The sequence below is a fragment of the Dryobates pubescens genome, chromosome 6, assembly GCF_014839835.1.
Source record: "Dryobates pubescens isolate bDryPub1 chromosome 6, bDryPub1.pri, whole genome shotgun sequence".
NCBI classification, from domain to species: Eukaryota; Metazoa; Chordata; class Aves; order Piciformes; family Picidae; genus Dryobates; species Dryobates pubescens.
Window position 1 is genome coordinate 45,410,355 of NC_071617.1, and position 22,276 is coordinate 45,432,630.

Below are 22,276 nucleotides of genomic sequence, written 5' to 3' on the forward strand. Positions count from 1 at the left end.
ACTAGCAGATTAAGTGAGGGCAATAGCTATCTGTCATCCTTTGTGTAAGCCTGCTCTGAACAATTTGCTTGTGACTTTCACAGATGAGTGTTGACAGTGAAAAAATAACAAGGCACCAATCAATTTGACACTCTAGGAGATGTACATCTAAGTCCATGTGTCTCCCACCACCATCAGGCTGAACTGCATGTTACTCACCAGTGTGTCACCCATGTAATTCCCAAACACAGCCCCTCTGGACCTGAAATATAGCTGTAGACTAGCAAGGAAGTTTGGTCTCTAAGCACAGCAATTTGGGGAAAGAAATAAAAACATCCACAGCTCAAAGAAAGAAAGCAATATCTGGTGTGAGAGGAATACATGGCCCAGGCTCATATTTCCTGGTCATGGTGATGCAAAGTTCCTGTTTGGAATGGAATGGAATGGAATGGAATGGAATGGAATGGAATGGAATGGAATGGAATGGAATGGAATAGAATAGAATAGACCAGACCAGGTTGGAAGAGACCTTTGAGATCATCAAGTCCAACCTATCACCCAACACCATCTAATCAACTAAACCATGGCACCAAGTGCCTCACCCAGTCTCTTCTTAAACACTTCCAGTGATGGTGACTCCACCACCTCCCTGGGCAGCACATTCCAGTGGCCAATCACTCTTTCTGTGAAGACCTTCTTCCTAACATCCAGCCTAAACCTCCCCTGGTGCAGCTTGAGACTGTGTCCTCTTGTTCTGGTGCTGGTTGCCTGGGAGGAGACCAACCCCCACCCAGGTGGCCAAGAAGGCCAATGGCATCCTGGCCTGCATCAGGAACAGTGTGGCCAGCAGGAGCAGGGAGGTCGTTCTGCCCTGTACTCAGCACTGGTTAGGCCACACCTTGAGTCCTGTGTCCAGTTCTGGGTCCCTCAGTTTAGGAAAGATGTTGAGTTGCTGGAAGGTGTCCAGGGGAGGGGTTTGGAGCACATCCCTGTGAGGAGAGGCTGAGGGAGCTGGGGTTGCTTAGCCTGGAGAAGAGAAGGCTCAGGGGAGACCTTATTGCTCTCTACAACTACCTGAAGGGACATTGCAGCCAGATGGTTTCAACAGCTCAGTCTCCAGAGGTCAATACTCATAGAACCCTGTTTCAGTAGCTAAGGGTGAATGATCCTATCGAGACAGGAAAGAGGTTGCCATGTCTGGTGACTCTCCCCAGAGCACCAAGTGAACCAAGAACTGACCTGGATCATACCTCTTTGATGTACATGAACTAACAGGATCACAGGAGAAGCAAGGAGATCCATGAGCATATTACCTACATTGCAAACAGATCAGCTCCATCACCGTCTCTGTGATGTGCATGTTGAAGAAGCATGGTGTTAAATCCTGAAGGACAGACAGAAGGTTCCTCTCTCATTCTTATTCATATTCTCAACAATCCAGTGTCTTGCTATTCTGCCATTCTGCAAGCAATAATTCACAGAATCACAGAATTCAAACTCTAGAACACTAACTTCTACTGAAGGTGAAGAGTTCAGCTCTGGTACCTACGGGAAAGCACACTCGGAGTGTGGATGAAGGTTAATTAATGCAATGTTGTCTTCCTGAGTCTGAAGAGAGCCCAGAACAACATCTCTGATAGGTGGAAGAGCCTTTATTCCACAGTAAAATCCTAATTCTGGGACAAATGATTTAAGTATCATGGTTTGGCTTCCCAGGATTTTAGCAGGAATATGTAGTCCATGCCAGGTGTTAAATAATCTCCTACACTTTCCCTGCTGCCATATTGCCTTGTGCTCAGTAACAAGATCTTCAGTTCCTTCCCTGCAACTTTTAATAGGGACTGAGTTTGCCAGTGCATCAGTCTGGTAGCGTTTCAAAACATGGACCCAGCCAAAGAAAGGGGCCCCAGGGAGGAGAGGAAAGGATGCCCAAACCATGTTCTAGAACCAAGATGCTTTTTGGGTTCATTCCTGCCACTAATCCCCTCAGCAGTTGTCACTAGGAGTCTTCACATATTTCCAGGCAACAGCATGGGGAAGAACTGCACCAGGCACACACAGCCAGAAGAGCAGGGCAATAGCTGCTGCTTACTAAATTAACAGCATCCTCCATCCCCTGCCCTCCAAGAAGCAAAGGAAAGACAAAAGACAATTGTCTGACACAAATTAATTTCCTGGAAAGACTGCCGAGTTAAAAGCACAAGCAGTGCACACACAGAGAGCCCAAACCTTGCAATCTGATCCAGCACAGGCTATGGTGAGCAAGCCTGGCGTGGGGGGATCTGGAAAGCTCCCCTTCTCTGCAGGAGGAGATGGATGCAAACTGTCCTTGTGCCCTCGTTGGTGCAAGTCAGCAAGAGGAAGGAAATTCTGGGGTTTGGAAATATGCAGGTCTGTGTCACAGGCAGAAGGGCTGAGCAAAATGCTGCCCTTTATGGGTCCCTCCTTAATAATTTTTCAGATTCACAGTATCACAGTATCACAGTATAACCAAGGTTGGAAGAGACCCCAAGGATCATCAAGTCCAACCTGTTCCAACAGACCTCACAACTAGACCATGGCACCAAGTGCCACGTCCAATCTCCCCTTGAACACCTCCAGGGACGGTGACTCCACCACCTCCCTGGGCAGCACATTCCAATGACGAATGACTCGCTCAGTGAAGAACTTTTTCCTCACCTCGAGTCTAAACCTCCCCTGGCACAACTTGAGACTGTGTCCCCTTGTTCTGGTGCTGGTTGCCTGGGAGAAGAGACCAACCCCCTCCTGTCTACAACCACCTTTCAGGTAGTTGTAGAGGGCAATGAGGTCACCTCTGATCCTTCTCCTCTCCAGGCTAAACAACCCCAGCTCCCTCAGCCTCTCCTCACAAGGCTGTGCTCAAGGCCTCTCCCCAGCCTTGTTGCCCTTCTCTGGACACGTTCAAGTGTCTCGATGTGCTTCCTAAACTGAGGGGCCCAGAACTGGACACAGTACTCAAGATGTGGCCTAACCAATGCAGAGTACAGGGGCACAATGACTTCCCTGCTCCTGCTGGCCACAGTATTCCTAATACAGGCCAGGATGCCATTGGCCTTCTTGGCCACCTGGGCACACTGCTGGCTCATGTTTAGGCGGGTGTCAATCAGCACCCCCAGGTCCCTCTCTGTTTGGCAGCTCTCCAGCCACTCTGACCCCAGCCTGTAGCTCTGCATGGGGTTGCCGTGGCCAAAGTGCAGCACCCGGCACTTGGACTTATTAAATGCCATCCCATTGGACTCTGCCCATCTGTCCAGTCGGTCAAGGTCCCTCTGCAGAGCCTTTCTACCCTCTAACTGACTAACATCTGTTCCCAACTTGGTGTCATCTGCAAACTTGCTGATGACTGACTCAACCCCCTCATCCATATCATCAATGAAGATGTTAAAGAGGATGGGGCCCAGCACTGATCCCTGGGGGACGCCACTGGTGACTGGCCGCCAGCCGGATGTGGCACCATTCACCACCACTCTCTGGGCTCGGCCCTCCAGCCAGTTCCTAACCCAGCACAGAGTGTTGTGGTCCAAACCACGAGCTGACAGCTTAGCCAGCAGTTTGCTGTGGGGGACGGTGTCAAAGGCCTTGCTGAAGTCCAGATAGACTACATCCACAGGCCTCCCCACGTCCACCAGACGGGTCACCTGATCATAGAAGGAGATCAGGTTGGAGAGGCAGGACCTGCCCTTCCTAAATCCATGTTGGCTGGACCTGAGCCCTTGGCCATCCTTCAGGTGCGCAGTTATTGCCGCCAGGATAATCTGCTCCATCCCTTTCCCTGGCACTGAGGTCAGGCTGACTGGTCTGTAGTTTCCAGGTTCCTCCATCCGTCCCTTCTTGTGGATGGGGACCACGCTGGCCAGTTTCCAGTCATCTGGGACCTCTCCAGTGAGCCAGGACTGGAGGAAAATGATGGAGAGCGGCTTGGCCAGCTCATCTGCCAGCTCTCTCAGCACCCTAGGATGGATCCCATCCGGTCCCACGGACTTGTGGGTGTCCAAGTGGCTCAGCAGGTCCCGGACTAATTCCTCATGGATTTCTGGGGCATTACACTGCTCCCCGACCCTATTACCCAGCTCAGGAGGCCACTCATCCTGGACTGCTACCTTGCTGTTAAACATCGAGGCAAAGAAGGCGTTCAGGACCTCAGCCTTTTCCTCATCTTTGGTCACCGTGTTCCCCTCCAGGTCCAGTAAGGAGTGGAGGTTCTTCTTGCCCTTCTTTTTAGCGTTGATATATTTGTAAAATTGCTTTTTATTATCTTTCACAGAGGTGGCCAGCTTCAGTTCCAACTGGGCCTTTGCCTCTCTAATTTTATTCCTACATAGTCTAACCTCTTCCTTAAACATACCTCGAGAAGCCTTCCCCTCCTTCCAAAGGTGATACAGCCTCTTTTTTTCCCTTCAATCCTTCAGGAGCTGCTTGCCCATCCAGGCCGGTCGCCTTCCCCGCCGGCTCATCTTTCGGCACATGGGGACCGCCAGTTTTCCTTTTATCCATCTCAAAAGGACTTGCTTCCCAGCTGCTGCCCAGCTTCCTCTCACACCTGATGCAACAGCAGATGTCAGCGAGGACACCCCTGATTTCCTAGGACATTAGCAAAAAGTGTTTCAGACCCTGGATTGCCCTCTGCTCCTTCAAAGAGGAGCTACAGATAGCAAAGTCTTAAAGAAATACATATCAGGCGTTTCCATCTTCCTTTCAGGGACCAGAGAAGTGACAGTCTTCTGGGGCCAGACACTGAAATGCACAATCCAGCTGTACCCCAGCAGTAAACTACCTCTGAGAGACTGCAGAGTGTGCAGAATGTGATCTAGGTCTTTTAACTGTCAGGACTATTAAAACTAAGCTTCAGGGTCTCCCAAACAAAATCAGAAAAGCCTTAAAATGTGAGGGGTTTTGTAAAGGGTTGAGTTCTTTGGTTTGCTTTCCTGCTTTGAAGGTTACACGCAAGCTTTCCCCTCCCCTTAGAAGCCCTGTGACAGCTCTGTTGTCACAAGAGAGATGAGAGCCACATGTAACCACAGTGCTCCTAGAGCTGGAATTTCAAGAGTATTCAGAGGGCAAACCAGAGGGCTTGAAAAGGGAGGGAAGTGTGTCTCTACATTCTCAGGTCACAAATTGAGGCTGGATGTACAGAGCTTGGGATCTGTTGGCTGTGCCAAATATTTTTCCCCAAACAATTAAATAATAATGAAAAAAAACCACCCAGGTTGGAAGAGACCTTCAAGATCATCGCATCCAACCCCTCAACCAATCCAACACCACCTAATCAACTAACCCATGGCACCAAGCACCCCATCAAGTCTCCTCCTGAACACCTCCAATGACGGCGACTCCACCACCTCCCTGGGCAGCACATTCCAATGGCCAATCACTCTCTCTGTATAGAACTTCTTCCTAACATCCAGCCTAAACCTCCCCTGGTGCAGCCTGAGACTGTGTCCTCTTGTTCTGGTACTGGCTGCCTGGGAGAAGAGACCAACCCCCACCTCTCTACAACCTCCCTTCAGGTAGTTGTGGAGAGCAATAAGGTCTCCCCTGAGTCTCCTCCTCTCCAGGCTAAGCAACCCCAGCTCCCTCAGTCTCTCCTCATAGGGCTAAACACTGTCTACCTCCTCTGTGTGCACACAATTTATGGGGATGTCAGTTTTGACCCTCCCTGCTCATACTTTGCCCCTTAGAATCATAGAATCATAGAATCAGTAAGGTTGTAAAAGACATCAAAGATCATAAAGTCCAACCTGTCACCACAGACCTCATGACTACTAAACCATGGCACCAAGTGCCACGTCCAGTCCCTATTTGAACACCTCCAGGGATGGTGACTCCACCACCTCCCTGGGCAGCACATTCCAACAGCTAACAACTCTCTCTGGGAAGAACTTTCTCCTCACCTCCCCTGGCACAGTTTGAGACTATGTCCTCTTCTTAGATGCCATGCCAGCTCACCATGCCATTGCACAACAGCAATGATACGATACAGCAAGGCTCCAGTGCCCGTGAGCACAAAGCACGTGTTGAAGTATAGTGGACTGCTGCCACTGGGAATGCCTAAGGGCATTCACAGACCCGGTCTGTCATACTCTCTGTTGAAGATCAGAGGAGCTCAGAAATTAGGACTGGAGAAGGACTTCTTTAAGACAGTTCCTCTAACAGATTTCCACCACACCTTTATATGAACCATTAGTGGGGAAGACCTAGGACAAGCTTGATAGTTTGGGCAGGGACAGAGAAAATAAACATGGGAGTAACTTTACTTTCCAGGCTGAGGGAAGAGAATTCAAACAGAAATAAGGAGAAGGATGGGAAAGTTGAGAAGAGCAGCAAAAAATCTGCAAAGATTTTGATTCACATCTCCTTCAAACCTCCAAGAGCTACACAAAGCCCAATCCTCCTCTCATCACATCTGGAGACCCAAGAGGCTTCCAGATGGTCTACAAATGAAGAGTGTCTGCCATGTCTGCACCCCACCGGGAGGTGATGCGTGAGAGTGTGACTGTAAAACCCCAGCCTTTGTCACAACTCGGTGCTAGCTCCAGGAGTAACATTGTGTTAGGGAACACAGTCAGTGGCATGTGGCACTGCTTCCTCATATTCAAACAGCCTCTTCAGGTTGTCAGATGTTGGTACTGCCAATGTCAGGGCCTGGATGCCACAGCAGCCCTCCAGTAGCTGGCTCGTTTCAGTCCAAGGTTTCTAAGGAGTTACAGGCCTCTAATAAAAGAGCAGCTCTGCACTTTAACACCACCCCTACTGTTCATCTTGGTGTATTATTTATCTGTCTTCCCAGACATAATTTTCCTCCCTGGACTCCACGACTTGCTTTATAACTGCACTCCTTGCACTGGGACTGCACAGCCCAAGGGACAAGACTTTTGTCTCCATGCTTTCTATTTAAGGACTATGCAGCTTTACAATACTAACAGAAAAACTTCCCCAATGACTTTGCAGCCAGTGCAGTTCTTTGAAATGGTATTTTCTGGCTACTTAGCAGGTCAACAATAAGAGCAGGGATAAATTTCAAGCCTGAGCTGCTACCACATGGGGAGGAGATCTTTGTAGCTTGCATGCAGACAGAACCTACAGCTAACTGTAAAGTCTTTGCCCTATTCTCCTAATGGATCAGCATGAAATTCCACCTCAGAGTCTCATTATCTGGCCTCTGCTTCCTAAGTTTAAAGCCTTGAAGGAGGTGAGTAGCCCAACTGTATTATCATCAGAGGCCTGCAGTGATCTGTGCACCAAGCTCTGAGAGCTCAGTCAGAGAATCATAGAATCAATAAGGTTGGAAAAGACCCCAAAGATCATCAAGTCCAACCTGTCACCCAGCACCTCATGACTACTAGACCATAGCACCAAGTGCCACGTCCAATCCCCTCTTGAACACCTCCAGGGATGGTGACTCCATCACCTCCCTGGGCAGCACATTCCAACAGCTAACAACTCTCTCGAGTTGGCCTCAGAGAGGCCCAGAGCTTGTCAGGCCCTTGGCTTACACCAATGACCTCAGAAGGCATCTGATGACAGCGTGAGCCAGCATCAGTTGGCTCACACTCTAGTGCTGCCCCTGAAGTCAATTCTTCCTACCAGCCTTCTTGCTCTGAAGCCCTGCACGCAGTCTGCTGTGGGTCTCTTTTCATTGGGGTGAGTAAATTTAAACAATGCTTTCCATCCCTGCCTGCCTCATCTCAGAGGAGTCCCTTGAGCACACCATGAAAGGAGAGGCACATCTGGGCTGGATTACAGGGTGGTGCAGTGCCTTTTATAGCTACAAATTCCTGCATATGTTTCTGAGCAGGACGTATATATTCATACATCAAAATGCAGAGAGCCCCCAGGGTTCAGGGCCCTCCCTTACAAGTCATTCTTGTTTGCCCCCTCTTCGGAGGGCTCAACTACAGAGACCTTGGCAGGCTGGGATTCTCTGGGCTGCTGACAACCATCTCTCTCACTGGGCATGGAGAATTGCTTTCTGTAGATAACAGAGCCCGAACGGAAGGAGTCATGTACACCGTTGGGACTGGGTGCAGCACTGCAATTTACTGGCATATTACAGCCACATAGACACTGACTTTGCATGGATAAGGACAAGAGGACACAGTCTCAAGCTGTGCCAGGGGAAGTTTAGGCTCGAGGTGAGGAGAAAGTTCTTCACCAAGAGAGTCATTCGCCATTGGAATGTGCTGCCCAGGGAGGTGGTGGAGTCACCATCCCTGGAGATGTTCAAGACGGGGTTGGATGTGGCACTTGGTGCCATGGTTTAGTCATGAGGTCTGTGGTGACAGGTTGGACTGGATGATCTTTGAGGTCTCTTCCAACCTGGGTGATTCTGTGATTCTGTGAACTGTGAAGAAAACAAGGGAGAAGGCAACGAGACTCAGTGAAAGTCCACAGAGATCAAAAAAAGTTGGATCAAATTTGTGCCAGTCAGTAAACCAAAGGTTGCAGTCTGCTCTCCCCAGCACTGGTTTATCACATCTTCAGATTTTACACCATAATCACTGAAACCAGGATCTCTCCTCTGAGGTTTTAGAAATAATCTCTTTCTCTGAACAATCTCTTACTTATCTCTACAGTGGTTGGGAAAAATAGACAATGATTTGTGGATGGAAAAGCAACCCAAAAAAGAACTCAATTAAAATGCATCAAGGCTCCACAGAACATACAGATGTCTCTCCTCTTCTTCCCCCCTGCTTCTCTGTGGTCAGCTGTAAATATTTATCTGTCAGGCCACAGCGAAAGGCAGGGCCCAAAACACTTAACCACCATTTCACCGTGGCTGTCCTCCAGAGTGCCCCAAACTTGGGGGATGGTATTTTTTTTTCCTGCAGCCTTGTTAGAGAAAGGGGTCTTGGGCTTATGAAGGCAAACAAGCATTTTCAAAAGCAAATCATAACATCTCCAAAATGGGCCACACTTTTCTTCTTCTTAGGATTTTTTTTTTCTTTCTAAAGAGTCTGATTCTCTTTTTTTTCACCCCATCTGGCAGCTTTCAACCCACCACACCCCAACAGAAGGAGGTGGGCAATTCTTGCCACCCCAAGACCAGCAGCCTGGTGTTGATTGCCATAGAGAAGTGAAGGGGGAAATGGGAAGTTGCACTGTATCGGCCAGGAGCCCTGGGAAATCATCCCCAGAAGCTAAGGAAACATGATATTTCTTTAGTTCCCCACATTTGTGTTCTAGAAGTGTTGATGAGGCATGACCCCAACTCCTGGCAAGGGTAGCTGTCTCTAGGGAAGAGCCTGGCAGATGGTGTGGGAGCTCAGCTCTTAGCAGAAATTGGGGAGAAGGGGAAGCACCCCAGAAGCTATTTTGGTGATGCACTTTGTCCTCCTACTTTGAAAGCCAAGGCTTTTTCAAACTGAAAGGAAGAAGTGCCTTCTCTTCCTCCCAGCACCACTGGCCCTGCTTTCAGCTGCGGGTGCTGCTTTTCCATGTGCTTCCAAGCTGCAGGTAGGTCTCTGCTGTTCACTCTTCCCTCTCGTCTCACTAAAGAAAAATTAGAGAGAGAAAAGAGATTAAAAAATGAGGAGGAAAAAAAAAGGAAAGAGAAACCAAACGGGTCTGTGCTGTTTGTTTTACCTCTCTGGGAATTGATTACACAGTATGAACAGCAGTTTGTCACCCTGACCAGTGCTCCTTCCCTCCCATTTTTTGCTTCAGACTTAGCAAAGGAGCTGATCAAGCAGTAGGCTTGATCACTTGCAGGCACCACAGACACCTGCTTGCCTGGGAGTGGCTCCATTTGCTTCGTACATCATCCCCAAGGGTCATCCTGGGTGAGAGGCCACATCAGCTCAGACATATGCCCACCTGCGTGGCTTTGGTCTCAGGGTCTTTCTGCCCTTAGCAGACCCAGGGGTAAGCACCTGCTAGCAGATGTGGTGGGACTCCTGGGATGCACATAGCACCAAGACGAGGGATGGGACCTGACCCCACTGTGGGTACTGCTGCATGTACCCAAAAGCCCCTCCCAGACCAGCTCATGACATGAAAGAATGTCTTAAGCTATACTTGCTGTACTTCCATCCCTACTCTTCCTGGCCCAGGAAGCCTGGATGGTTTACCCAACACATAGGGACACAATGGAGTGATTCAGAGATCAAGAAACTTTTCCTTTTAAAAAGAGGGAAGAAATAGCACCCTGCTCTTTTGAAGTGCCTTAACTATCAGATTGTGCCAGCACCAAAAGAAAACATGTTCTTCCAGGATACAGAGAAGCCAAGGCCACCAATGGTCTTTTTGCATAGGAGAAACAGCCATCAGCCAGAGACAATCTCCAAAATGCAATGGGGGCTTACAATCTGTTCAAATCTCCTGGACTTGGCCTCTTGCACTCCAGTTGCAGCCAGCACTGTGGCTCTTCAGGAAAAATTCCTTTCAGGCATCATGAGAAATATGATTACCCTTCTAGCCCCTCAAGAGCTAGGAGCAAGTCACAGGGAGAGGGGAGCAGCATCCACCTTTGAAGGAAAGTGATGCTTCTGGGGTGGGCAAGTCTCGCCCAGCATCTGCTGCCAGTGCTCTTCAGGAACCTTGTGTCAAGGCGTGTGCCTGAGGTGCAGTATGGGGAAGAGCGGTGCCTTGGCATTGCCCAGACCAGGAAGCAGCTTGATGATAAGCAGGAGATGGCAAGGAAACGTGAGAGGGAGCTGAGGCTTTGGGTAAAGCCCATGCAGTGTTAGACACATTGCTGAATGAGCTGTCCTGTGGCCAAGGCTGGACAGTCAGAGCCTCCCTATCCCCCCCAGCACTGAGGGCATCTGAGAGCTGGGAATTTTGGAAACAAATATCTCATTTATGAACAACTTTGGGAGTTGTGGAAACGCACCTTGCACCTTGGAGGGAAGATATTCTTTGCCGTGAGACCATCAAGACAGACTCTGGAGATGCAGGGCAAAGTCTTCATGCAACAAAGTCTCTCTAAGAAAATAATTTGCTTATGGTGCACCATGTTTCAGATCCAAAGGGAGGATCTTTCCTCTGTGCAGTACAAAAATAGCAAGAAAATTCAGTATTTCGGTATGCAGAAGAAGTAAAATCCCATTTACCTCGAATATTGTGCTGTCTCCCAGAGGCAATCACAAGGCCAGAGTTTGTAGAGCAAGAGAGTAATGAAAGCCCCAGAACTACCACTGGAAACAGAAAGGTTAGGTGATTTAATATGAACCACATGGGCTGCTCAGAGTTTTCTGAGGAATCCAGCTCCTGCATGTTCTCGCCACGTTACAGAAATGATGCATCATCTCCCCTTCACTTGGCTTTGGTGCAGGGAATGAATCTCCCCTGGGAACCTAATTGCTTCAAATGCTCTCTGCTCTATTTCTATTTCATTTTACCCAGCGGTTTCAAGCAATACTGATCCTGAATGACTGCTGATTTAGGGCTGTGCACTAACATCTGCTTTGAAGGAGCTGCCTGCAGGTCTGTTTGAATAATATTACACAGAGCAGAGCAGATTTGGCTTTATAATGATCCTGTCAATGCAATGTTTTTCTTCACAAACAGAGCCATGTGACCACAACTGTTTTTCTATCTGTGGACATAATGTCAGGCTAATGTGTATCTTTCCACTGTCCTTGTGTTGGGTCATTGCCTTACCTGCTTACTAACTCAATTTCCCTCTTCAAAACTTTGCTGTAGTTCCTCTTGCTTGGGCAAGGTTGCAGCTGGAACCTTGATAGTCTATGCCCTACCTAATAAGGGATCTTGCCTTCCCTGTTTGGTGGAAATATCTGCAGAAGGCACTACTACTGGCAGCCCTGGTATCCAGAGGCCAGCAGAGACATGGCATGACTCACTACCTCTGGGCAGAGCAGAGAGGGGAACATCTGCACCTCTCTCTGAACACACAGAAACCTCATCATGGACAGAGAGAGATGCCTTCTCTCTCCGCTGTCGCAAGGACAGAGACATAGCTCAGCACAGGGAAGTCGTTCTGCCCCTGTACTCAGCACCGGTTAGGCCACACCTTGAATCCTGTGTCCAGTACTGGGACCCTCAATTTAAGAAGGACATGGAGACTCTTGACCGTGTCCAGAGAAGGGCAATGAGGCTGGGGAGAGGCCTTGAGCACAGCACTGTGAGGAGAGGCTGCGGGAGCTGGGGTTGTTTAGCCTGGAGAAGAGGAGGCTCAGGGGAGACCTTATTGCTGTCTACAACTACCTGAAAGGAGGTTGCAGCCAGGTGGGAGTTGGCCTCTTCTCCCAGGCAATCAGCATCAGAACAAGAGGACACAGTCTCAAGCTGCACCAGGGGAAGTTTAGGCTGGAGGTGAGGAGAAAGTTCTTCACAGAGAGAGTTGTTAGCTGTTGGAATGTGCTGCCCAGGGAGGTGGTAGAATCACCATCCCTGGAGGTGTTCAAGAGAGCACTTGAAGCCATGGTTTAGTAGTCATGAGGTCTTGGGTGACAGGTTGGACTTGATGGTCTTTGAGGTCTTTTCCAACCTTACTGATTCTATGATTCTGTGTGGTGTCGTGGGAGGAGGGAAGGAGAAGCACATAAAGCAGACAGATGGCTACAGAGCCAGCCCCGTTATTACCAGAATAAATTGGGTAAATCACAGGCTAAGCAGTTGTTCTCCCTGTGGCAGAAGAGGATCTGACACTGTCATTGAAAATTAGCAGCATCTCAGAGGCAATCATGGCTGGGAAGCTTGCTGTGCTGGGAAGCTCTGCTCAATAGGGCATTGCACTTGGACTATGTTACTACTGCACTTCAAACCTCAGGAAGAAAATGTTTGGGACATGATAATGAGACCAGGAGAAACAGAAGCATTTTGATTTGATAGTAATTGCTGTAATTATTTGCTACCAGAGCAGACACAAATATAATATAATGGATCTGATTATTTATCAGCATTCAACACAAGAAAGAAAACAATGCTGGTAAACAGCAGAGGGCTTGTTTTAGGGAACTGTTTAAAGCCAGGAGAGGACGAAACATCTCTCTTCAAAACAGGGCCTGTGGAGGCTCTGCCCTGCAGCTCTGACAAAGGCTTTCATGATTCAGAAAGCCATATATGATTGAGGCTTTACCCTGATGTATTTGGCTTGGTTGCACTGCCAGGGCAAGGTTTGTTGAGCAGCCTTCTGTTGGGCTAGACTCTCACAGACACCTTGCCAAATGTCACCCATTGGCAATGAAACCACCCAGAGTATAATGCTCTGGCTATCCTTTGTGGGGGAAAAAAGGTCAAAGACACTGTAACATTTTCCAGGACTGCCACATAATTTTGGCTACATCAAAACTTTCTTGCTGCTGAGACTAAAGGCTGAAACAAAGTGGCCAAGGAAGAAAACGACAATGATACAACTTGTGAGAGAAAAGACATTGCACCAAGACTCCATCACCAAAACCTCTGTACTGGCTCATTGCAAGGTCTTGGTGGAACCTGAAACCATTGCAGGAGCTGAAGAAACAGGGAAGGCCTGGAAACAGTCACAGAGAGAGACTAGATGGGGCACTTGGTGCCATGGTTTAGTTGAGTAGTGTTGGGCGATAGGTTGGACTCGATGATCTTGAAGGTCTTTTCCAAGCTGGTTAATTCTATTCTATTCTGTCCCAGTGGGTTACTGCAGAGTAACAAAACACACAGGCATTGCTCTTATTTTGTTAATTTTGAATTCCTTTGCTGGACAGTTTATGGAAACATCCCTTGTTATTCACTTCTTCCCTGCTGAGCTTAACACTCCAAATCCCTTAGTCTTCCAGAAAATCCATTTCACATCTTTCTAAGGATCAGAGCCTAGCAATAATTGCAGCACAAAGGCTGGTCCCTTGTTAAACTGACTGCAGATCTCCCAAGGAACTTCATGGGATTCTCTCTTATTCTGGCAATGCACTACAGTCAGGTGGAGGAGCAGCATTATATGGAGGCCAGGGAGAAAAAGGATTAGGCCCAAGCAAACCAATTAGAGAGCTGTGGGCACACAGGGATACGTCTCACACCAGCAACACTGAGCACCAAAGTCTCACCATCTTTCAGGGGGACCAAATGCCTGTGACACCCACCAGTGCACTCCAAAGCCACTCTGCACCAAGGACAGATGCTGGCTAGCCCTCTTTAGGGTGTCTGCAGGACATGCCACAGGACCCTTCAGTAGAAAGCAACTACCCTTCTGTTGCAAATGGTGACCACTTTCCTTGTCAAAGGGGCTTTGTTGTCTCTGTTCATGTCCCCACTTGGTACCCGCTTCTCATGGCACTTTCAGTTCCTCCACTCACCTGACCTTCAAGCTACTGTGCTATGGACATGTCAGATGGGAACATGCAAGCAGTGACAGCCAACCCACCAACAGTCCCAGCTATTATTACAGCAGGCAGTGATGTGGGCAGCCACAAAACAGAAAATAGATCTTTGGGTTCCTTACGTGTCTGGAGCTATCAGCACATCCTGCCCTGGGTTAACTGAAAATATGTGGTCAAGTTCTGCCAGGCTGGTGTGTAGCTACAGCCAGAGGTAGCTCTCAAAGCACCTGCATCTTCTATTTCCTCACCTCTTTCCTTGAGTAAGCCCACTAACACCTAGGTCAGGAAATGGTGTGATACCAGCATGCTTAAACATTCTCCTTGTCACTGATGTCACTTCTTCTACAGAGCCCTGGGGTTTCAGCTGCATTCTCTTTGGCTTGCTCACTCCCATGCAAGGGTTACCAATCACTGGAAGGCACTTGTCCTCACTTTCCTAATGTGTTCCTACATACCAAAAGCATATTACATGTATAATATACACGAGAGAATGCTCAAACCAAATTCACTGTGTCCTGTGACACATGGACAGCAGCCTGCCACCTGGGTACACCACTCATGCCTCACACTATGGAAGAAGTCTTGGAAAAGTAAATGCAATGGGCATGCATGCAGGGAAGTGCTGGTGTGACAGGGTGGCTGTTAGTGCATGTGCCTGTCTTGAACCCTGGCAGCAGTGGGCTCTGCCACAGAGAAAGGTGAGATGGTGCTGGCAAGAGCATCACATGCCAGCAAGCCCTCTCTCACCTCATCACCTTCCTTAAACAAAGGTGGCATTTGCGCAGGTAGAGTTTCCTGGGGAGTCACTGCCATTTTTTCCCCCATTTCCCCCTTCAGGTTTAGCAACGACAGAGGTTGGAATCAATACAGCTGATCAATATGATCTAGTATTGTCCCTTTATTGCTTCAGTATTGTTTGATTATAATGCAAGCATGGTACAGAGCAGACAGCAGAGCTGACAGGCTAGTAAGAAGTGCATAGAAGTGTCTAGAAGAAAGTGCACAGTAAGAAAACCTTTAGGACTTGTATCAACTCGGATGGCATTGCTGGCATGGCTTCATTGGCCCCTCACGAGTGACCACACACTGTTACTATTGATTATTGGTTAAACTAGTAATAACAGGCGAGGTTGTTGATGCAGGTGTGCGTCCTGTTATTCTGAGATAACTCTCTGTGTTTATAGCTACCGGTGTCCTGCTTTGGTTACACGGTGCAGGCACAGCACTATTCTGCTAGCTACTTCTGCACCCATGCTGGACACAGCCTACCACCATGTCAGGCTCTAGGCCTACACTGCCAGATTGCTCACACTGCTTATTGCAACCATTACCACATTCAGGTCTGAAGCTGTGCAAACACCACACAGTCCCAGCATCCTGTGGCGCAGTGCAACCTCGCGCTCCGCGCACATCTGCCACAGGTTGTTTGCTTTGAACCTGCCACCTGCTACTTTTATTTGGTGTCCCTGAAGTTCTTGTCAAAGAATGAAAAGTGTACAATCACTTGCTTCGTTTTGACTCACTGTTGTCCAGGTACCTGCTTCTTTTTAACTCAAAAATGAAAGTTCCCAAGTGCCTCAAAGACACAGATCAGGCACCTGTAATTTTTCCTTCGCTTTTCCTGAACGTTGCTAGAGTGATGCCTTGAAAAAGTCTGCCAGCTGTTACCACGAATGGCTGAGACTGCAGAAACACTCACCACATATGAAACCTATTTGTACAACCTCTGTGCATTCCCCTCTGCAGACACCTGCAAACACGCAGCCTCATTCATGCCTCTCCCCAGCACGAGCTTTTCTGTCCATGCCCCAGATCCACACCCACCAGTATCCACCCTGCCAAGCCCACACTTGCTGCATGCATGCCCCTTGCCAAGACTTACCTCCACTTTAAAAGATAAACAACATACCATAAATACAAATGCCACAACCATACAAATGATGATGCAAACACACTGTCTATATACCCACACTTTGTCAGCACGCACCACACCCAACTCTAACCTGATACACACTCTTGAATGTATTCTATCACCCTGTGTCTTGCCACAGCATGCTATACAACTTCAGAAAGGGCAAGGGAAAGCCCTAAGTTGTTTGAAGGAGGCAGTCTGGCTGGCTGGAAATTCTGCTTCTTGTTTCTGTGCCAAGCCATGTTTCAGTGGCCCCCATCTAGCATGAGAGAACCCTGACCCTAGCAGGACTGCTGGTTTTGCCAGCAGGTAGATGGATAGGTCAATACTTGGCACACAGTTAGAAATGGGGTGGTAGGTGTGTTTTCTGAGCATCATCATGCTTTATAGCACACAGATGGTGAGTGTGCCACAGGTGGGCTGTTAAGCAAAGCCCCAGGTGAGCACAAGGCAACCTGCTTGTGGGTGACTGTAAGAGCACAGAGAGTTCTACTCAAATGGACCTGAGCAAAGCCTTTGACACCGTCCCACACCACATCCTGGTCTCCAAGCTGGTGCAGGATGGGTTTGAAGGATGGACCATTCAGTGCCTGTCAATGGGTCCATGTCCAAGTGGAGGCCAGTGACAAGTGGAGTCCCTCAGGGATCAGTCCTGGGACCAGTCTTGTTTAACATCTCCATCAGCAACATGGACAGTGGCATTGAGTGCACCCTCAGCAAGTTCACCAATGACACCAAGCTGGGTGGTGCAGCAGACACGCTGAAGGGAAGGGATCCATCCAGAGGGACCTTGACAGGCTGGAGAAGGGGGCCCATGACAACCTCATGAGGTTCAGCAAGACCAAAAGCAAGGTCCTGCAACTGCATTTGGGTTGGGGCAATCCCAGGCACCAATATAGGCTGGGCAGGGACTGGCTTGAGAGCAACCCTGCAGAAAAGGACTTGGAGGTGCTGGTGGCTGAAAAGCTCAACATGAGCCAGCAGTGTGCACTTGCAGCCCAGAAAGCCAATCATATAGAATAGAGTAAACCAGGTTGGAAGAGACCTTTGAGATCATCGCATCCAACCTATCACCCAACACCATCTAATCAACTAAACCATGGCACCAAGCACCCCATCCAGTCTCCTCCTAAACACCTTCAATGACGGTGACTCCACCACCTCCCTGGGCAGCACATTCCAATGGGCAATCACTCTCCTGGGCTGCATCAAGAGAAGCATAGCCAGCAGGTCGAGGGAGGTGATTCTCCCCCTCTACTTCACTCTGTTGAGATCCCACCTGGAGTACTGTGTCCAGTTCTGGGGTCTCTATTACAGGAAGGATTTGGAGGTGCTGGAACATGTCCAGAGAAGGGCCATGAGGATGATTAGAGGGCTGGAGCACCTCTCTTATGAGGACAGACTGAAAGAGTTGGGGTTATTCAATTTGATGAAGAGAAAGCTCCAAGGAGACCTAACTGTGGCCTTCCAGTATGTTAAGGGGGCTACAAGAAAGCTGGGGAGGGACTTTTCAGGGTGTCAGGTAATGATGGGACTAGGGGGAATGGAACAAAAGTAGAAATGGATAGATTCAGATTGGATGTTAGGAAGTAGTTCTTCCCCATGAGGGTGGTGAGACACTGGAACAGGTTTCCCAGGGAGGCGGTGGAAGCCTCATCCCTGAAGGTTTTTAAGGCCAGACTGGATGTGTCTGTGAGCAACCCGATCGAGTGTGAGGTGTCCCTGCCCATGGCAGGGGGGTTGGAACTAAATGATCCTTGAAGTCCCTTCCAACCCTAACAATTCCATGATTCTATAAGAGCTTCATGAACACCACTAAACCTGCTTGCTTTCAGCTTCGGTCATCACCATTTCACAGTGTATTACTACATTTTACTACCAGAAGTGCCCTATTTTGCTGTTAATTCAGAGGCCCCGCTTGCAGAGAAAGATCGGAAATGACTGAACTTAACCCAAACACACGCCAGGGGCCCAGCCTACTGACCTGTGGGCTGTAGAAGCAGCTCTACATTGCAGCTTGCCCTAGGCCAATTAGCAGGCTGCACACTGCAATAGTTTATGCCCTTCCAGCTGCTGCACTCTGCCTTGGCATCCTAGGTGTCCATACCTACAACCTGGCTGAAACAAGGTCAACGCATTCATGTACTTACAAATGAGCTGGACCTGGCAGATGTCTACAGCTAATCAGGGTTTGCAGAGCCACAGCATCCACCGTGAGATGCCAGTTAAGATACAGAGCTGGGAGCATGGGGGAGAGACAGGAATTAGATCAAAGGGAATTAGCAGGGGGTGGGGAATGCACAGCAGAAATACCCAAGATTGAGTTTTTAAAGCAAAATCCAGAGGAAGGAGTGAGCTACATTTACACAATGTGTGTGCTCTGGCTGTAAGCAAAAGGGCTGCTGAGAATCTTGGGACAGAGATCTAAGACTTACTGAGGCTAAAATTGTAAGCCAAAGGCTAACCAGGTGGTCATCCACCCTTTTGTTTTGAGGGGATGGAGACATCCAGCCAGGTTGAATGCTCAACCCTCATCAACATGCAAGTCACTCAAAAGCCAAAGCACCTCGTTCATGAGGAAGCACCAGTCAACACACCATACCAAGACCAGGCAGACAGGGAGCAGCTGTATGGGAAGCTGCTCTTCCATGCAGAGAACTTCATGTTTGTTTTTTGAAAAGAAACTAGCAAGAAGATTTTCTTTTGCCTGCTGAACATGAGCCAGCAGTGTGCCAAGGTGGACAAGGCCAATGGCATCCTGGCCTGCATCAAGAATAGTGTGGCCAGCAGGAGCAGGGAAATTATCCTGCCCCTGTACTCAGCACTGGTTAGGCCACACCTTGAGTCCTGTGTCCAGTTCTGGGCCCCTCAGTTTAAGGAGGACATTGAGACTCTTGAATGTGTCCAGAGAAGGGCAACGAGGCTGGGGAGAGGCCTTGAGCACAGCCCTGTGAGGAGAGGTTGGGGGAGCTGGGGTTGTTTAGCCTGGAGAAGAGAAGGCTCAGGGGAGACCTTATTGCTGTCTACGACGACCTGAAGGGAGGCTGTAGCCAGGTGGGGGTTGGTCTCTTCTCCCAGGCAACCAGCACCAGAACAAGAGGACACAGTCTCAAACTGTGCCAGGGGAAGTTTAGGCTGGAGGTGAGGAGAAAGTTCCTCACAGAGAGAGTTGTTGGCTATTGGAATGTGCTGCCCAGGGAGGTGGTGGAGTCACCATCTCTGGAGGTGTTCAAGAGGGGATTGGATGTGGCACTTGGTGCCATGGTTTAGTAGTCATGAGGTGTTGGGTGACAGGTTGGACTTGATGATCTTTGAGGTCTTTTCCAACCTTATTGATTCTATGATTCTGATTTTCTGGCAAATGTGGACTGGGGTTTAGAAGTGTTCAGGACTGAGAGTGCTGTGTCATAGATCACTCTGCTCCATCCCTGCTTCTATAGTCCTGCCCAAAACCACCCAGAAGCTAAGCACAGGAGAGCCCCTGGAGGTGTGAACAGAGCAGCTGTTACACTTCATTTCATTGTTGCTTTTTTATTATTATTATTTTTCCTTCTGATTGGAAAAGAAAATATAGAGAAAAGTTACAAAAGTACTAAAAGGCAACAATATTAGTAGGCCATCCCTGTTCCCTGCTCCCACCCAGGGGAAAGCTGCCTGCTGCACCTGCACCTGACTGAAACAGCTCTGGGCCCGAGCACTTCAGTAGCTCTTGTGGAGCAGAGCCTCAGAGCATCAGACCACTGCACCATCCAGCTACATGAGGAATGTGGCTCTTTAGACAGGCATTAGGCTACAGCTGTCCCTTCTGAGCACAGGGATTTAGTCTGAAGAGGCAATCCTGCACTGGTCACTTTGATCTGGCAGCAGTTAAAAAGCCAAGATGCCATCAAAACAAGGTAAGCAGAGCTTCTACAGTGGCAGAAGAAATCAGAAGTGGAATCTTCCTCCATTAGAAGAAGGGACTTCTTGCAGGGAGCCACAGTGCTCTAGTAGAGGTACCTCACCAGCAAGCACAAGACACCCCTTGGAGGCCATGCTGGTGCAGGGGTCGAGTCCAGCTGTGACAGTCTTATGTGCCAAATAGCTGTCAGAGCTGGGGCAGCATCAGGACAGATGTCCTCTCACCACCTTGCCCAGCTGCTCTGCCTGAGCGAGAGGTGATTAGAGAGGGAAAAGGATAGGGCTAGAGGACTCAGGTCTCCAAGCCTACACAGCCTTGGGGTTTTCCCCAAGGGTCTCTATCAAGAGCCCAAAAAGCACCAGTGAATAGTGGTTCACTGTGTGGCCTCCTCTTGGCAGCTGGCCTGAACATTGGTCTCGTCCAAAAGGTGGCACTAAAGACCTCCAACACTGGAGCAAACATTAAAAAAAACCACACACATATATAAATTTATCTTACTCATAGACAAGAAGTAAACTACTTGCTCCTGCCTTCCACTCAGTGAGATACAAGCTCAAAGTGGAGAACATCTAGACACGTGTTGCTCTTTCCACCAGGTGCAGCAAAGGGAAATGCCTTCATCCTCTGCCTTACCAAGAGAGGTTAGAGCTTGTTCTACTTCTAGCTGTTGCCTTGCAGCACAAAACACATACAAACTCCCTTCCTGTTTCTTCCACCAACAGGGGGCCAACAAAAGAGACCTCTTTCTCCCACTCCATGCTCCATCTGGGATACTGTTCCACTGATACAGGAATAGTCTACCTGAATTCAATAGCCAGCATAACAGGAGAGTGGAAAGCTTGCTGGAGGCATTACATTTGATTGAGTTTGGTGATACCAGTTACCTTCAGAGTTGTGTTAGGGAGGCAGAGTATTGGGACAATGCTATCCCAGAACACAGCCTCAGCAGAGAGAAGGTCCAAGAGCACAGTTATCCCCAAGTTCTCTCTGATGATGCTGAGAATCGAGGGTGGCTGCTGCATTTTTTTGGATGTCTGAACACAGATCTTCCCCTCTAAAACTGAATTCTAACCCCTGACCTACAGTGGGAAGCTCACCCTCTAAGATGGGATTGGCAAGGGAGGCCTATCACTGAGCTGCTAGCAGACCAGCTGGAACATGCAGCCAGGTGAGCCAGTTACCTCCTCCCACCTCCCTCTCCCAGAGTCTTCCTCTCAAGAAGGCCTGAAGTGAATACCATTATCACAATCTCAGACAAGGGTCTTCTTGCACTGCAGGCAGAACTATACAGCTTCTGTCTCTGCTCCCAAGCTCAATTCTGAGTGGGAGAAGTGTCAGGTCTGTAGCAAAGCGCTGCAGACCCAGGTGGTCTTAGGAAACTGACTGAACTTGATTTCACATCCTGATGACTCATCCCTGCTGCCATGGAGGCCATGCTGGCCCCTGAACCCCTCAACGATATCCTCAACTACCACCATCCCTGTGTTTGACACTGCCTTGGCAGCTGCCCTTCTGGTTAGTTTGTGTACCTGCCTGGTTTGCTTTGCTCTGAAAGACAAAAAATCTCTCCCTTTGCCACTATTCCATATGGCAAGGCTATGAAAACAGGCACTGCTGCAAAGCCATAGGCTTCCTGCTGCCAGGGAAGCTGTGCTGCAGAGATGTGTCACTGTCCCCTCCTCTGTCAATCCCCTGGAGTATCACCACCTCCCCTTTTCCATGCCAGGCAGGGGGTTGGGTCGACAGTTCCTGAGTTCTTTGGAGAAACTCCTTCAGTAGGCACACGACGGCTCTTCCACTGGAGCGATCGGACTCAGCGGCTTCAAGGTGCTGAGGGACCGGAAGGCAAAGGTGGATGGATCATACACAAAGTGGGGTGGAGGGCAGCCTCCGCTGATGCTCTGCAGGGGGATGAAAAGAAGGACAAAGTCAGCGCTCATACACGCTGCAAACAGCAGAGTTCTTGCCTCAAGTGCTTGTCGCATCTCCCTCTGGTACAATTACACCTCCTGACATGGACAGTTTTGCTTGTGCTTCCCAAAGGCCACTAACACAAGCAGTGAAGTGCTCTGCTCACTGCAATGTGCTGCCCAGGGAGGTGGTGGAGTCACCATCACTGGAGGTGTTTAAAAAGAGAGTGGATGAGGCACTTGGTGCCACGGTTTAGTTGATTAGACGGTGTTGGGTGATAGGTTGGACTCGATCTCAAAG

At 49.0% G+C, this 22,276-nt stretch overlaps 1 protein-coding gene across 2 annotated transcripts in view; it reads right to left on the reverse strand.

Annotated features, from left to right (window-relative positions):
* Positions 1-21,030: 21,030 nt before the first annotated feature.
* The window catches only part of LOC104303713 (uncharacterized), a 60,848-nt gene continuing 59,602 nt past the window's right edge, over positions 21,031-22,276 (reverse strand). For both annotated transcript variants that reach the window (XM_054162427.1, XM_009904383.2), the window contains exon 5: positions 21,031-21,966. In XM_054162427.1, coding sequence (XP_054018402.1) covers positions 21,838-21,966 — 129 coding nt within the window. In that variant the 3' untranslated portion in view covers positions 21,031-21,837. The remainder of the gene's footprint in view (positions 21,967-22,276) is intronic.